Below are 17,213 nucleotides of genomic sequence, written 5' to 3'. Positions count from 1 at the left end.
AAATTTTAATTATATCTTAAATTAAGTATTATTTTATTTGTTGCTGGTTTACCATGTTACTAGATATTTTGAATGTATAGTTATTATTATCATTATTCATTATTATTCTTTATCGTTTTATTAAAACGTATATTTAAATTATATTTTTATTTATTATATTTTTATATTTTTCTTTGTCATGTTGTTTTAAATTATATTTACATTTATTATGCATAATTTCATGCTTACAGTTAGATTATAGTTTTCAATTATTTATTATAATATTTAAACTTTTTACCATGTTACTAAATACTTTAGTTAATTGTTTTACTGATAGATTTGTTATTATTATATGTATTATATTTATCTTATTTGTATATCTATCTATTGTTACTTTATATATTTTTATTTCTATTTTTATATATATATATATATATATATATATATATATATATATATATATATATATATATATAGTTTATTATATTTTAATTGTTAAATTATATATTATATTTGTAGGCTTAATTACAATTTTTAATTTGTAATTATATTTATTTATTTAATATTTTCTTTTTCTGTATATTTCCAGGCCACTGCGGAGACGGTGTATGACATCTTATCTCCGACTCCACCTCTCACACGTTACATCACTGAGGGACGTCCCGCTCCCCGTCCCAGACGCACCCCTCAACCAGCTGACCTCAGAGAGGGTGTGGCCAAAGCCTATGATACCGTCAGAGAGGTACATCCCTATATTATTAACAACATGTTCTCTGTGACTATTTAGTTAATAAATGTAAAAGATAAAGTGTTTATGGCTAGTCCAACTCTTTATCACTGACGTCCTCGTGCCATTTTTGTCGTTCCCAGGGAGTGATTGACACCGCTCAGACCCTGTGTGATGTCGCGTCTCGTGGTCACGAGCAGAAAGGTCTTCCTGGAGCAGTGGGTGGGGTTTTGCGTCAGATCCCGCCCACTGTAGTCCGTCCACTTATAGTTGCCTCAGAGGCCACTTCAAATCTACTGGGAGGAATGCGGAACCAAATTAAACCAGATGCGCGGAAAGAGGACTTCTTAAAATGGCGCACTGAAGATGGCCAAGAATGAGATTGACAGGCGTTAAATGAAGTCTGATTTTTGTTAGTATGAATTGAAAGTGTGAATGTGAGTTCATCTGTGAGTATCAATGCAAAAACAAAGGACAAAAAATGGAAACAACCATTTTTAAGTGGCTTCCACATAGTTGCACACATTGTTTCATGCAATGCAAATGTTTTGGTCTTGCACTTTTGCTCTAGACAGCCAAGTGCAGCTCAGTCTCATCTTGTCGTATTGAAACGTATGCAATCATATCAGTCTGTAACTCTGTTTACCTGTGAGCTCAAGACCAGATGTTTCTTTTCCCTCTCTGAAACCCTCATTTAACATCCAATTGAATCGATCTTCTTCCTCTCGAGTATTTCAAACATAATGTTGAAGTTAAATACTCATTTAGGTAAGATGAAAAGCTTATTGAATGCGTTGAGGTGGCCTTTTCATTTAACACTAGAAAAGTGATTCTTCTTTGTCCTCTCTATCCTGATGTCTTTGTGCCATAATTCTACTTCATTGACATTATAAAGATCTTATTTTAAACTCTTTAAGCGTAAAATGATGCATTCGTTATTTGAGTGATGCAGTCTTTGTATGGGAGGGATCATTTAATTTTCTATTCATCTTCTCGTCTTTCAGAATTTAAAGAAGGATCTTGTCCTTTTTTGGGTGAATCTTGCAAAATGTCCAGGTCATATTTCACCCTAAAAGATAAAAGTAAGCAATTAGATTTTACATAAAGAAAATAAAGCCTATTTTAGGATTTCCTGCATTGCAACATCATTTTCATGACAATTGCGCACATTTGCATTTGTAATGCATCCGGATATTGTACATTTCATTTTTAATTTCATTTTAATTTCATTCTGTAATGCAGTATTTTTATTTAAATCAGCATAAAGTCAGTACAACAAACACACACACACACACATATATAATTATTTTTCACATTGCAGTAGATTTTTGTTTTATTTCACAATAATGAGATTTGTATATCGTGGTTAAATTGTCATGAAAAATAATGCATAATGCAAACTTTATTTTCTTTTGGGTACAATATAGTATTTCTTTTGTTTTTGTGGTGAAATATGACCCAGGTATGTTCTTGACAGATTCAGCCTTTTATCTGCCATTTACTCCTCAATCAAACGTGCTTGCTTTCGTCTCATTAGTTGCCTTCCTGTTTACATGTTTTAAATATTTTATTTCATGTGTAATAATGGCTAGTGAAATGTAAAAGCTGATAATGTTGAGCATTTGATGTTCTTGTGCAGGAAGAAGCGGTGGGGAGTGGGTTGGTTAACAAAGGGCTTATGGGTAATGTTACATTCACATTTTTGTTAATTGCATAACAGTGTGATGGAAGTGAGTTTTTGGTGTGTGTTTTTATTTGTGTCCAAGTATGTACAGTGTGTTTGAGCGAGTGGGTCAGGATATGCATGATGTTTGTGTATTGGTTGTTGACTGGCTGGCTATGTGATTCATAGCTATCAGTGTGAGTTTGTTTCTTCTGTAATTACAACTATATCATACGCTGTAAGAATTACCTGTATAGTACCAAGACGATGTGTAAACAAATTAATACAAAAAAAAAAGGAATAAAAATGTGCATTTGAAAAATATTGTAATTTACTGTTGTAAATGTTGCATCCACAGAGGCAATAACAGTGTGATTTAATAAATCATTTTATATAGCTTGATAAGGCAGATTTTTATTTCTGTACTATCCTAGAAAATTACATTAATACATTTAAGCAAATATATTTTATGCTATGTGAGGTGGTGTTTTTTTTCCCTGATATACACATGTATAGCCTATAGTCTAAAACACACATGCTACAGGATTTACTTGGTTAAATGAATTAAATTATTTGATAAAACAGAAAAATAAATAAACGGGGTGAAAGTTTGCCAAATAGCCTATTATAATTAGCAGAAATGTCAAATGTGATAGACCCTTGTTTTACCCGTCAGATATTGTAATTTAAAATTTTAGCACGTGTCACAATGTGCAATTTGCCGCTATTACAATTTTTTTTTAATTTTAGTTTGGAGGACATTATGATAATTTAGCACATTTTTTAACAAGACGTTTGACATCAACATTAAGAACCACTAAAGAAACACATATTTGTATAATTGTAATTTAGACTGAACAAATTAGTCACTGAGATTTAACCATAATATTACAGCATAATATTGAAATTTTTTTTACATATATTTCACTTATAATATAACGACATAATGCAGCCAGCTACTGAAGCTCTGCATGCGGAACCAAATACACCGCGCTTTGTTTCTCAGGGTGCTTGTTTTAGAGGTTGCATACAGTCATCGCCAAAACGCATGTGGTTGTTGTTTATAACGTAACGCTTTTACAATCATTAATCTTTGTTTCTGAAATATATAGCCACATACTGCCGAAATGAAGCTGTTAACGCATAACATGTTAACATCCCACGTGAAAGGCGTGACTAAAGGATACCCACTTATTATCAAGGTGAGCTTGACGTACAGTGTTTTCATTAATAAAGTCTTTATTTTTGAGATACACATTAATACAGCATGCAGTAATACATTTAGGGTGGATACCAAACGGCTTGTAGCGTTTATGTGAACTCATCGCTCAAAAATCAAACATTCATATCAGAAAGTTACAGGGAAGCTGCATGTCTATGAAACATTTTTGACCATCAAGATTTTAATTTTAGATTAAAAAAAAATGTGTGACAGGATAAGTTGAATTAACATGAGTGTTAGAGCTTGAAATGTCAACTACAGTAGATAAGTACTTATTAATATGTACCTATAGTGTGTGTGTGTGTATTAGACATACTATGCTTTTGAATGTTAAATCTGACACTTGTTCTGTCTTGGCTCATGAATGAAGGCAACAGAAGTGAAAGTGAATGAGCTGGAGTTCAACTCTCAGTTTGTGAGCCGAATGATTCCTAAGCTGGAGTGGAGCGCATTGATCCAGGCAGCAGAATGGGTGAGTGAAGATAATGTGTTTCAAGTCATTTCAACGATATTTAAAAAGGAGGGTGAATTTGTACAGCTTTCCAGTAAGTACTGTTTAAAAAAAGCAGGAGGTTTTTGTCTGTGCATGATACATCAGTATATGTCTCCCATTGCATTAAACTGAGGGATACTCATGAAGTGTTTTTAACAGCTTGGACATTCTCAAGACCTGCCCAGCACTCTCATACCAGACTATGAAAACGATGAGGAGTTCCTGCGTAAAGTTCACAGAATACTTCTGGAGGTGAGACGATGACTATCGTCGACTCTCAGATGACTTCTAGAAAGTATTTAATGTTTTTTAATAGTTTAGTAGTTTCTTATGAACCCTATTCACATGTCCGGGTTCTCAGAAGCAGAAGTCTATCCACCTTTTTCTTCAGTGCAAAAGTAATCCTATGGGTGAGACCTCCGGTTCATTAGCCGTTGTAGATAAATAACGAGAAGAATAATAACGTGCAGTAAACGGTAAAACTGTTTGTACTACAAACCAGTGTGTTCATAATTAAGATAATACATTGTAATAATATCGTAAGACACACAAATTTTCAATATCAAGCAGCAAAACGAACTGTTGGACGTGAATGAGACCGGAAGCTAGACCCATACAATTTACAAATGGCCACGCCCATTTTTACAGCAAGAAAAAGGTGGATAAGAAATATCTTTTTTGAGCTCCCATTTGCCCCAATAGCAAAAAAATTCTAGCATTTCTAGACTTCCCAAAAGAAGAAAAATATTAAAAGATTGATTACATTGGTCAGAAGAGAGAAAGATGTCAAATTTGAACTTTGTTGAAGTGAATTAGTGCTAATAGCGGTGTTCTCTTTCCTCATAGGTCGAGGTTTTAGAGGGATGTTTACAGTGTCCTGAATCTGGCAGAGAGTTCCCAATCTCCAAAGGTGTTCCCAACATGTTACTCAATGAAGGCGAGTAGATCAAGCTGCTACACGTGTCCCAGAAGAAAAGATACTGAATATCAGATCCACATATTTGGGGTGGCATTTTATTCAAAGGATAATGGAGAGAAACATAAGACCATAATTCGCAAGTTATTCTGATTTATACAGTCATGTTCAGCTAACATGTGGTTGCTTTGCATATGGTTGCTATTGACTTTTTGTTGTTTCTGTCATTGTATATTGTGCTTTGTAAAATATGACATAAATTTGTATTGATTAAGTTGGGCTTTAGTAGATTCTTTTTTCTATACAAATCGTCTTCTATTACTTGTTGGTGCGACCTGCAAATAATAATAATAACAGTAATGACTATTTTTTTTAATAATAATAATACAAATATATATGTGTGTTTATTCATTTATTTATTTCAGTTGCTTATGTCTCTTCAGTTATATTATCTCAATGTCCTCTGATCTGTACCTAAATTGAGATTTTAGGCCTAAATAATGTGTTTTATATTGATATTTTTACAGATGTCATTTTTGTGGATGTAAAGTTGTTAAAGATTAACTGCACACATACACACCTTTTATTGTTTTTAATTACTATTTAGGTTCATTAATTTAATTTTTAGTTGTTTTAGTTTTTATTTCGAGTTAGTAATTTTAGTTCTTTAACTTAACATGCTTAAAACTTATTTCAGTTGTGAAGTTAACATTTCAGTTTTCCATTATTTCAGCTATATTTAATTAACAATAGGGTTTTTAATAGTTTTATTTACAATAATGACCCAGTAGCTAAGGACATGAAGCTGTTTGTGCTGGTCTGAGATTATCTAGGTCAGCTGTAGTAGCTTCTGGGGACAAACTCTGCCAAGGACTTATTCATATCACACAGAAACCTCTGAGAGCAAGATGACGTGGCAAGGCAGCGACTATATTTAGTTTGAGGGAGGTTAAAAGAAAAAAACGGGATAAACTGTTTTCGAGCTCTCTATTTTTAAATCTTATATTGCAATACCGCAGCGAACCACCAGAGCGGCCCTGCTCCTTTCATCCGCCCGCGGCCGCCGGATGGCGCTCGAGCCGGCTCCGCATACACGTCCTCTCCGATTCAGAACCAGAGATCAAACGCTGAATTCATGTTTAAACAAGAAAATAGCCGTTTTTTGGAAATGGTTTCAGCCTTTGAAAAATTCCAGCCCTCTGGTGTCTCTTTTTGGTTCTTAATATCTCATTTCTTCAAGGCTTTTGGTGTCGTATACCTTCTGCCTTCTCTTGAAGTTCAATTACAGCCCTCTTGGCCAAACTATAATAATGTCATAATGGAGAGGTGGAGAGAGCGGCTATAAAGCTGTTTTTGAAAGATTAACGATCATGTAGATGGTGAGCTGTAATTAACAGTGAGAAGAAAGATAGGGAGTGGAAGTAAAGTAAGGAAGGGAAGGGTGTACAAAATGAAAGGATGGGAAAGCTTAGATTGAGGCCTTGGATATCTATCATTTCTCTTAAGGAAACAAAATGAAATTAATATCCAGTAAATCTATTTTAAATGTGTCCAGTGGGTGTTTTTTTAAAAAACGGGTCTGTTAAATGCATGAGGGAAATATTGGATTAGAAAAGCACATTGTCTTATTTCCAAGGTAAACAAATTAAGAAACAGTCAGTCAGTAACTTCAGCCTGCTGTGGTGGATATTTGACTGTTTGTAAAGATTTTTGTTAAATATCAGGCTGCTGCTCGGAAACACGGTTGCCAAGGAAAGATTCCAAAAAAGTGTCACCATTGTTATACAATGATGCCATCTGGAAAAGTCTGTGAGAAATACTAACATAACATTTCACAGGAAAACTGCTAAATAGACTTCTGTAGCTTTGTTCTGGTGACTTTTTATGATAACACAACCAAATTATTATATAATGCTTAACAAAGCTTCTATTAAGATCTATTCTGAATCAGTTACTTTAGATATTTTTGTGGCGAATTCAATTTCTAGGTTCTGTAAATGTACATTTTTGCCATCCAAATCAAAGTCGGTTTGGCATAAGCAACATGCACTGAATTGGAAATACATGATATTTATGAAAATATTAAATTGGTGATAAAGTTGTGCACACCTTTATTGTATTCAGTATGCAAAATATTAAAACTTTTCACTTAATATTTAGACCCGTTGACTTGAATCATTAAATCATATGTTTATTATATTTCTAAGAACTTGACATGTTCAAAATTAAATTTCCAAAAGATTTCTCCTTTTTATCATTGCAGGTCTTGTAGTTTTCTACGCTTCTCTTGTCCTTCCTTCTCCCTCTCTCTCTCTCACTCTCTCTCTCCCTCCCTTTCTCCCACACACAGCTGCGGTATGTTTTTTCTTCCTTTCAAACTTCAGAAAACTTTAGGGACTTGTTTTGTCGAAGAGATGTTTTTGGTAGCTCTGAAAGCCAAAGAGGTTTGTGTTTTTAACTATAGCAGAGTAGTTAAGTTCACACCTTAAGAGACTTTCTTTGACGTCTGACGTTTTCGTTGACGGTCTTGACATTTTTTTTCCCCCTCTCTCCTTTTAAATGGATTACTCTTCGCAAAAGATGTATTCTGGTAGGCCAAGCCTAGACTAGCATTTTTTCATTTTGTTTATATTAAATCCAGTTCAACTCTATGCTGGAGACAGTCAGTCTTTGTCATGGGATAATTTTATTTTCCTAAAGCAACTTCAAGGGCTTGATTGAACATTTGGACGGCAGGTCTGCATCTTGACTCGAGGCTGTAAGAAAAGAGAATAAAAATCTGACCTGATCTCTTATAGCTATCATGGGAAAGGAGCTGGAGAGTCACTTTAAAAGAAAGTACTAGCGGTCCTCACTAAAGCTCCAAGACAAACCACAAGAATTCAAAGCAGCACTTGGAGTTTCTCTCTGAATCATTGGATACCAGACGAGCATGAGGAACTGTTCCATTTATTACCTTACCGGTAAATACTTAAAACCCGGGGAAGCATGATGGAAAGGCTGTGTTTATAGATTTCATACGGATTCATATTATTGTGATGGTCTGTAATAATGGACTCTTGTATTACGCTTGTCATCACAACATGCAAAGAAATCTGGCCAGTATTTAACATTTGTTTTACCTTGAGTAGCTCAGGCAGGGTGTGAATTAAGGAGGGATTGGACCATAAAAAAGTCCAAACTAACAGTTGGGGGTCTTAGAAAGTGCTTATAGTGAAGTGGTAAAGTTCAACATATTACATCATTTTCTACAAAACCTTTACAAACACTTGGAAGTGTTTCCAACGCCTAAATAGCTATAACGTCGAAAAAGACGCTCGCGAACAGAAAAAATCGTAGCCCGAGGTGGTTACTATAGCAACGGTAAACTGCGCGAACTTTCTCCGCTTTGGTTTAGCGACAAAACATTAAACTAGGTAGGCTACTTGTTTCTCACTTTATTGTATATTTATTTTACAAATAGATTGCAAAAACACTTTTTTAAAGTATTTCAGACAGTTGTCGTTTTGCTAACCGTTAGGGACGCCAAAATATGTTACATAAGACGTACCTTAAACGTTTGCGCCTCAAAAATTACCTTTAGGAAAAAAACTGATCTCCTTTAAGTTACTTGGAATTCACACATCGAGCTCAACTAATGTCCTCTGCGCAATCTTCTTTCTTGATTGCTTTTTTTTTTTTTTAAACCCCAAATAGACCAGAAGAGCACATAAATGACATGTCAGGCAGTGTATGAGGAGGTAAAAGCTTGTATCTGACAGCAGAGCGGCTCATTCACCTGGTGAACACAGAGCGCCAGCAGCGCAGCCTACGCACTTTGGGTTTGTCCCATTGCTAGAGACGCGCTCAGTGCGCGCCCTCCCCGAGGACATCCAGCGGACCGGGCGTTATAGAGGAGCGCACCCGAGCCTCTCATCTGTCAATCAACCATGTGGTTCATCAATCTAACTTTGCTCGTTCTCAAACTGTCTGTGTCTGCGGAGGGATTCTCCACGTGCCAGTCCTACAACTTGGACGACCACAAATCTAAAAGGATCGAGGCGGTGCGCGGACAGATTTTGAGCAAGCTGCGCATCCGGAGTCCACCGAATCCCGAAGCCAGCCCGCCACCGGAGTCGGTACCGGTGGAGGTGATGTTACTTTACAACAGCACGAAGGAGCTGCTGAAGGAGCGCGCGCGTCAGGCCGAAGCCGCGTGCGAGCGGGAGAGCAGCGAGGAGGACTATTACGCCAAAGAGGTGCAGCGGATCAATATGATGCCACTGCGCACAGATACGAGTGAGTGATAAGGAGTTTTATCTGATATGGCTGCCCATTCAAAGAATGCATTGTGGTTCTGGATGCGTAATGAAACCTAATACTAGTGCACAATTTTGCTTGCCCATTTCCAAATTGGTTGTGCGAAATAAAAAAATTAAAGATGATGATTATTGATTTAAAATATGTACCCCCGAAATATTAGGAATTATATTTAGCTTAATTAAAAAAGTAATGAATAAATAAATAAATGTCAACCGATATATGACCAATATGATGCACATTATTTTTATGCCTGATAACCGATATGCAATATTTTCGGTTTTTGTTTATTTCTGCTTTCTAACACAATAATACCATGATTAATATTGCCTATTGTATTATTAAATTCCCTTTATAGTAGTATTTATTAGACCAATAATGCCTTTTTATGACCGATAACCGATATGCAATATTTTAATTACTGATTTTTAACACAATAATAGCAACATGATTATTAGATAACTACAATAAATAAAAATATAATGCATGAGCAATTATAATGCCATTATATTTCAGAAAAATAGTTTTGCAATCTAAATTGTCACAATTTATTCGTCTTTGTTTTTAATATATTTATTTATTTATGTTATTTTATTTATTTATTTATTTTTTATAAACTTTTTGGTGCTTTTCTCTAGAGAAATATGTGCCTTAAAAAAAGAAAAGTGTAAGTTATAATGTATGAATATCAGTATAAAATGTTGAACAGATTGCTGGTTTGTCTGATATTTATTGTTTTGTATTAAGGTAAAAAATACAACTATAATGCAAATTTTCTAATCTGCATAAATCACGTATTGATGAACTAATAAACTATTGAAAATAATAGGAATTACAAAAAAAAGGACATTGTCAGTAGTAGGTCAAATGTACTTAATTTTCGTTATAATAATGCCACAATACAAAGTAGTAGTTGTTACCCTAAAAAAAGAAGTCTGCTTCATGCAAAATAATTATTGGTTTTCTTTTGATTTTTTTGGTGAAATATGACCAGGACATGCTTCTGTGACATTCCCTTACGTATATTTACAATAAAAGTATCAGATTCGAAAAATGTACAGTGTTGAAAATATCCCTGAGCCATATATTTGATCTAACAACTATTATATATATAGTGTACCTATAATATACAATTTTGTTGCTAATAATAAGGCAGCTTGAGTTCAGTGAGGCCTCTGAGAAGCTGAAAGGGGTTAGTCATTACATCTGCTGCTTTGGCACCAAAGCAAGTTTTATTTCCTTGAGGTTGACCCTCTGAAAACCACGCACAGACCACGAAGTGTAAATAAGGCCAAAGTGAATCCTGCTTTTGTTCCACAGACTCAATCAACCCGATTCCTCAGAGCCCGTACTTCAGGATAGTGGGCTTCGACGTCACCAACGTGGAGCGAAATTCCAGTACTTTGGTCAAAGCAGAATTTCGCATCTTCAGAGCGCCAAACCCACAGGCGCGCACCACAGAGCAGCGTGTGGAAATATACCAGGTGAGAAAATCGCATGTGGTTTTTCCAGACAAAAGGCTTGGGTCGTTCCAAAGATGAGCAGCGAGTGGTGGCAGCTGATTCCTCAGGGTTTGATTCCTCATGTATTTTCTCATGCTGTACAGTACAAGAAATAGACCAGCAGATGAATGAATGGGTAAGTCAAATAAGCTTGTGTTTTTTTTTTTCCTTCACACCCACAGATTCTCAAATCTGACGACGTGACGGCACATCTCACGTCTCAGAGGTACATCGACTCCAGAACAGTTGAGCCTCGAGCCAAAGGGGCGTGGCTTTCTGTCGACGTCACTGAGACTGTGAAGGAGTGGATGGCGTTCAGAGGTCAGTGAGTTCATCCGGAGGTTTGAACATATATTTACTGCTCAATGAAGCAGAAGAGCAAGTCAAATGAGAAGTATTTCCTTCTCTAAGAAAAATAATCTTTTTCTCCTTTAGAGAGGAATCTCGGACTCAAGATCAGCGTTCACTGTCCCTGCTGTACATTCGTCCCTTCCACAAACAATATCGTCCCTAACAAGAGTGAAGAGTTGGAAGCCAGATTTGCAGGTCATACTCTCATCAACCTCAATTTTTATGAAAACAAGAAAGGCAATCGAGTAGTAGAAAATTAAAAACCTTTTAATAAGCATGGGCCAATTCGTTAAAAATTTTGTTAGCAAAAGCGTTTTGACTTTTAATACCCTTCCTCAGTGTCCAAATCCATTGTGTACAGAAACAATTTCTAGTACTTACAATCAAAGCAAAAACAGACATACATTCAACTCAACAACAAAGCATCCTAACATGTTATAGAATAGTAAAAAAAAAAAAAAAACTTAATTAAAAAAATATAATACACACACATAAATAATATTAAAAAAAGGTTTTTTTTAAAAATTGGATTTATTTGACTTATAGTTATATAATGCTGCAATAAAAAATTTTTTATACATGTACAGTGCCCCCCAAAAAGTATTTGGATGCTTAAGTTTAAAAAGATGATAAAATATCAAACAAACTGCCATTTATTTGAAAGACAGCACAATCACATTTTCAAGCAAAATATTTCATAAAGAATGTCACAAATTTTTGAAGACAAGTGCAACACTCAACTCAACAAACACAGTTGTAAACATAGTCTTTTAAAACAGTGACTTTTTGGCCAACTTCAATGCCTTCACCAGACATCCTAAAAAAAATTTCAAACAGTAACAAAAGTTGACAAATGTTAGTGGAACATTGTTAATGTCATTTCTTGTCATTGATATTTTGGATCAATTCTTTCCCAGGCATTGATGACGACCTTATAAAGCAGAACAGAAGACCAGGCATGACTAAAGGACAGATTGAATTCAGCACAAAAACTCCCCATTTGATACTAACGCTGTTGCCCACCGACCGTCTGGACAGTCCCACCAAGAAAAACCGCAAGAAGAGATCAGCAGCAGACACATCCATATGCTCACGGTACAGAGAGAAAGAGTGCTAGTGTGTATGTGTAGCATGTCTCTGGAATACTTGATTTTTTTTACTGAGAATCAGATATTTTTGTATAATCTTAACTGTATGTTCCATGCCAGCACACATTAGAAAAGCTGAATGCTTGTATAAAAACAGATGCAAAAAGCTAGTATGAAAGGCTTTCAGCATTTAGCTTAATATGCAGTATTTTGTCAAGTTACCTTTATTTATATAGCACTTTATACAATACATATTGTTAATGCATACAGTAACAAGCAGGAAGATAACGGAATCAATGATTCAAAAATTTTGTCAAATATGAGACAAATCTAAATTCTGCTGTAAAGCAGCTCTAATAAGACAATTGTGTCATTATGCAGCTCAGGTCAGTTCAGTGTTGATTCTGTTCAGTTCATTTACTGCGTAAAGTTCATCAATTATGAAACAAGTCCAGTTCAGCTATAAGAAGCTCTACGGAATAGTGTCATTATCATCCAATTGTGTCAAGTTATATATCAAACCTTTGAATAGAAGCTCAGGAGTCCCCAGTTAATGCAAGAAAACAAAAACCAACAGAGACACTGGATGAGATTGATCCTAATGCGTGTGCATGTAAAGTAGTAGTCTAGATTATATTGCATCACACACCCACAGAACGCATGCAGCGACTCGCCCAGGGAGTGTCATGTCTGATATGCAGTCTGCATCTTGTCTGTCCTGGGAGTACATGCTCTTTTAAATTGTATTTGTTATGTGGAGTGGTTTCTCTGTGCTAAGCTACATAGAAATGGTCACATTTAAGTCAAATCTGAATTTGTTGCTGGAGTCAAAACTGGACAGCAATTATTTAATCCACCCAAAAATGAAAATTCTCTCATTATTTGCTCACATAATTTACAGTGTTGTTCCAAACTGACATTATTTCTTCCATGCAGCACAAAGGGTGAATTATGTATTACTTTTTTTTTCTTTTTTTTTTTGAAAAATGTAGAATTAAGAATATAGAGTTGTTATTGTTAACTAAACCTAATTGTTAATTGAAATCAAGGTGAAATAAAATAAAATATAAATATTAGATCCAAAATTTAAACGTATTTCAGTTAGTTTTGTTTAGTTGAAGCACTAAAATTGGAAATAAAATGAAGAAATAAAACTATATATCCAGTCTGTTGCTCTTATAAAAACGCTCATTTTTAGGTAAACTACATTTTAAACACAGCATGATGCATTGCAAGCAATCATTTCCCCTCCTCCAGGACTGATCAGGGCTGCTGTCTGAGGTCTCTGTATATCGATTTTCGTCGGGACTTGAACTGGAAGTGGATCCACGAGCCAAAAGGGTACAAAGCTAATTTCTGTGCGGGGAACTGTCCTTACCTATGGAGCGCAGACAACCACTACAACATGGTAAATATTGATTAGACTGAGCATGTTTGAAGGTTGGATCAGAACTGCCAGCTCAAAGATTTACAACGCCCTGCATCATATTTGCTGAATGAAATCCAGTGCTGGTTTCTTACTAATTTAGGGTTGCTGATTACAAAAATAGTGTCAGCACATCGCACTTTGTAGCATTTTTGCAGTCAACAATCAGTCTGCAATGAAAAACTGCAACAAAGACATGATTCCTTTCTTCCTCTGAACTAGATTACAATTCTCAGCCCATCTCTCTTTGTCATGAAAACTGAAAGGCATTGTATGTGCAGTGTTCACTCTAAAATGTTGTGTTTCTCTGTCTGTCTTCCTTTTAGATTCTCCCGCTGTATAATAAAATGAATCCAGAAGCATCAGCATCTCCGTGTTGTGTTCCTCAGGACCTGGAGCCACTCACCATCGTTTATTTCCTAGGCCGAACCCCCCGTGTGGAACAGCTCTCCAACATGGTGGTCCGGTCCTGCAAATGCCGTTGATGCAGCGGAGAGAGAAGACATAGAGGTCTCAGACGGAGAAGAGAAAGCAGGTTGATTAGAGGAGAGCAAACTAACATCTCAATGAACCCAAAAACTGTCCTCATGTCGTTCAAAATTTGTATGCATTTCTTTCTTCTGACAAACACCAAATATTCAGAAGAATGTTAGGAATCAAACTATTGACTTCCATTTTGACGCTGAGACATTTCTCAAAATGTCATCTTTTATGGTCTACATCTTTATTTTTGGGTGAACTATACCTACAAACTTGAGGTATGAGGAATAGCGTATAATCATACATCAAGCATCTTCAATACAGGAGCGATAACCGTCTCCTGCATTGGTAATAGTCTAATAAATAAGCTTTTTTGACTAATATCTCCTTGCATTTTCAGTGTCGCAACAGTGACACACAAAATACACGCCAGCAGTACATCTTTTTTTAGATTTTGTATGAAGTTTACTGTAGATCGGTTTATATTTTTGCAAGTGTAAATAGTTTTTGGTGATGTTTATATGTGTTTATTTGCTAAATACAATAAATTTTGATTAGATAATATTTTGTGGCCTTTTTATTCATTTTCGTCACATTTATAGAAGTTTCTCGAACTATATTATTGGCTGTGGCTTATATTATGGCCCAGCGAGTGGCCTACTCTCAAGGTTTCTTTTTTTTCTTCAAACGATAACTGTGTGGTCTGCACTCGCTGAAAATGCAGATTTGACTAGTGGACTCAACAGCCAGATGCGGTTCGAGGTTAGAAAATCTCCGACGTAAACAGGATGTGAACAATTTCCAGACACCGACCACTCACGGAACGCCAAATTTAAATGCTTGGGGTTCAGGGTTTGTGGTGACATGGCAGAAAGAACAGTGGGCGAAAAGCGGGCCGACCCACCAAGTCGAAATCGCCTGTAAGACGTGTTTCAAATGCACCATGTGATTGACTTTGATTTGTATAATCTGGCAGTGCCATCCACACCCTATAATGCTGAGCGATATAATTTCGTCTGATCTGTGGGAAGTCGGAAGGAATGTTGACTTGGCCTACATATTGCCTGTTTGTTTTCGTTCTGCCTATGAAGCCCCAACGTGTCTTTTAAAAACCTATAGCTGCTGGCATGGCGTTAAAAGTTTGTTTTTGAGTGAAAAACACCGCTTAAATGTTTATCTGTGGCCGGTGAGAATGATCTGTCGGGAATGACAGGGTGTCTGTGTTTGGCTGCCAGAGCTAAAACGAGCAAATTCCTCTGTCTCTTGCTCAGTGAAAACAACTTTTATAACTTGATAGGAAATGGGGGATGCAAAGGGAGAGAGGGAGAGTGTATTGTTACATAACAGTCCTTAAAATGAACCGACAGAAATACTTATTGTCGCTTACGCAACATTGACTCAGCGTCCTCTGCAAAAGGCTGATTGGTGGAGTGCAAATTCGAAACCTCAGGGCACGAAAGAGGACGATCAGCCGTCTGAGGGCCGTGTGGTTTGGGAAGAGCAGGCTGGGTGTGAGAGCAGCTTTGGGACACATGGTTTCGATGGGGTGTGAATGTGCACAAGTGTCGTGAGAGTTGCATAGCAGTCTAGACACTTATCAGCCATTGGTTGAATCCTTGATCCTGTAGATCAACATTTTTAGGAGAATTTTAAATGCATTACAACAATTTTACTGCATTCCTGTAGCTCAAATCTGAATGCAGTCTAAGTCGCTTTGGACAGAAGCATCTGCAAAATGCGTAAATGTAAGAAAAACAGTTATTACTGTGCTTTTTTGGTTTAAATGAATATACCTGTGATGCACATGCATACATTTTTTTTTTTTTAAACTGTAAGTTGTTTAAAGTTATAAATATTTAATATTCTCCAAAACCATTATGATCGTCTCTCCATCGAAGGACAGTTCTTTTTTTTTTTTACTATCACTGAGATTTACTTTGATATTTTCTTTTTCATTTTAATTTTAGTTCAAACTTTTAGAAATTTGTCATTTTATAGAGTATGTCTATATAGATTTTATTCGTTTTATTTCTAAATTAGTTTTTAGTTATTTTAGTACAAGTTAAAGCTAAATTAAATGAAAAATGTTGCTTTGGCAAATAACTGATGTTTTTTAAAGTATATTTTATTTTATTTCAGTTAATGTTAATTCTTATATATACTTGCAAAGAATGTTACAGAAGTGAGATTTTTTTTTTTATTGTTTTTTTTAGGATAACTATACTAATCCTACATGAAATTCCTATCGGTTCAGGAAAATAAGACACCAGTATTGAATATTGCTTTATAAATATGCAAACTGCAACACAAAATGTAGTCCAAAAAAGCCAGGATCCTAGATGTGATGTGACATTTATGGCGCACCATGGCCACTTACCTTCATCAAGAACCCGGGACAATGACAGATTTTAAAATGGTAATAAATATTTATAATGTCTAATCACTAATAATCATTTTTTCAAATGATCTCTTTGGCATTACTGATTGAGCCTTTGTTTGTATTTGTCTGAAGCAAAGTCTAGATGGAGAGACAGACAGATATTCTGGCAGTTCATGTCTATAAACAGGAAGATTCTTGGCCATAGCAGAGTGTGTGAGTACTCGTATAAAAGACCTTTATATACACAACAAATTCATAGAAAAGCTTTTATGGAGAGGATGTCAAGCAAATTCTTTATTCAATCTTTCAATGCCCCAAAACATGCTAAAGATAAACATCCACTGCAGCACTTACAAAGCATAGAAAAAGTACTTATTTATAGTTTGTTTATAAATTCATAGAGTTCAGATGGCATGGCGAAATGTTGCTTCACGCCTGCATGATACATAAAGCTAATGTAAAGCTATAGCTTTCCACAGATATGCCACAAAATAAGACCTGAAACTTTTTAAGTTTATTTTATTTTAATATCAGCCCAGGATGCCAACTAATGCAAACTTACGCTAGACTGATTTTATGTTATATACCAGTTTATCAAATATATGCAGTGGTTTTCACCACAAAATATTAGATTTGTGTGTATCATGCTTTTAGAAAAGTTAAAAGATAGCGTATTTGCATTTGTGC

The 17,213-nt window shown here is 35.6% G+C and overlaps 3 protein-coding genes across 4 annotated transcripts in view; all 3 read left to right on the top strand.

The window, feature by feature from the left end:
- Positions 1–2,693, top strand: part of atg2a (autophagy related 2A) — a 28,862-nt gene extending 26,169 nt beyond the window's left edge. For both annotated transcript variants that reach the window (XM_058798104.1, XM_058798103.1), the window contains exons 41-42: positions 569–721; positions 850–2,693. In XM_058798104.1, the coding sequence (XP_058654087.1) occupies positions 569–721; positions 850–1,086 (390 nt within the window). In that variant the 3' untranslated portion in view covers positions 1,087–2,693. The remainder of the gene's footprint in view (positions 1–568; positions 722–849) is intronic.
- A 655-nt stretch (positions 2,694–3,348) lies between these two features.
- Positions 3,349–5,274, top strand: trmt112 (tRNA methyltransferase activator subunit 11-2). The gene is made up of 4 exons (XM_058798680.1): positions 3,349–3,571; positions 3,962–4,063; positions 4,244–4,336; positions 4,931–5,274. The coding sequence occupies exons 1-4, from the start codon at positions 3,497–3,499 to the stop codon at positions 5,027–5,029; spliced, it is 369 nt and encodes a 122-aa protein (XP_058654663.1). The 5' UTR covers positions 3,349–3,496; the 3' UTR covers positions 5,030–5,274.
- Positions 5,275–7,754: 2,480 nt separating this feature from the next.
- tgfb5 (transforming growth factor, beta 5) lies at positions 7,755–14,710 on the top strand. The gene is made up of 7 exons (XM_058798678.1): positions 7,755–9,278; positions 10,620–10,783; positions 10,984–11,122; positions 11,237–11,347; positions 12,070–12,247; positions 13,498–13,648; positions 13,993–14,710. The coding sequence occupies exons 1-7, from the start codon at positions 8,930–8,932 to the stop codon at positions 14,149–14,151; spliced, it is 1,251 nt and encodes a 416-aa protein (XP_058654661.1). The 5' UTR covers positions 7,755–8,929; the 3' UTR covers positions 14,152–14,710.
- Positions 14,711–17,213: the final 2,503 nt, after the last annotated feature.

The sequence above is a fragment of the Onychostoma macrolepis genome, chromosome 14 (assembly GCF_012432095.1).
Source record: "Onychostoma macrolepis isolate SWU-2019 chromosome 14, ASM1243209v1, whole genome shotgun sequence".
Lineage (NCBI taxonomy): Eukaryota > Metazoa > Chordata > Actinopteri > Cypriniformes > Cyprinidae > Onychostoma > Onychostoma macrolepis.
Note: the sequence above shows the minus strand (reverse complement) of the source record. Positions and strands in the feature narration are given on the sequence as shown.

What these genes read in the sequence shown, in the direction of transcription:
- trmt112 (XM_058798680.1), top strand. Translation starts at nt 3,497, where the DNA reads ATGAAGCTGTTAACGCATAACATGTTAACATCCCACGTGAAAGGCGTG. An exon ending in GATACCCACTTATTATCAAG is followed by an intron (nt 3,572 to 3,961) that starts GTGAGCTTGACG and finishes TCATGAATGAAG; the next exon opens with GCAACAGAAGTGAAAGTGAA. An exon ending in TTCACAGAATACTTCTGGAG is followed by an intron (nt 4,337 to 4,930) that starts GTGAGACGATGA and finishes CTTTCCTCATAG; the next exon opens with GTCGAGGTTTTAGAGGGATG.
- tgfb5 (XM_058798678.1), top strand. Translation starts at nt 8,930, where the DNA reads ATGTGGTTCATCAATCTAACTTTGCTCGTTCTCAAACTGTCTGTGTCT. An exon ending in GCCACTGCGCACAGATACGA is followed by an intron (nt 9,279 to 10,619) that starts GTGAGTGATAAG and finishes TTTGTTCCACAG; the next exon opens with ACTCAATCAACCCGATTCCT. An exon ending in GGAGTGGATGGCGTTCAGAG is followed by an intron (nt 11,123 to 11,236) that starts GTCAGTGAGTTC and finishes TTTCTCCTTTAG; the next exon opens with AGAGGAATCTCGGACTCAAG.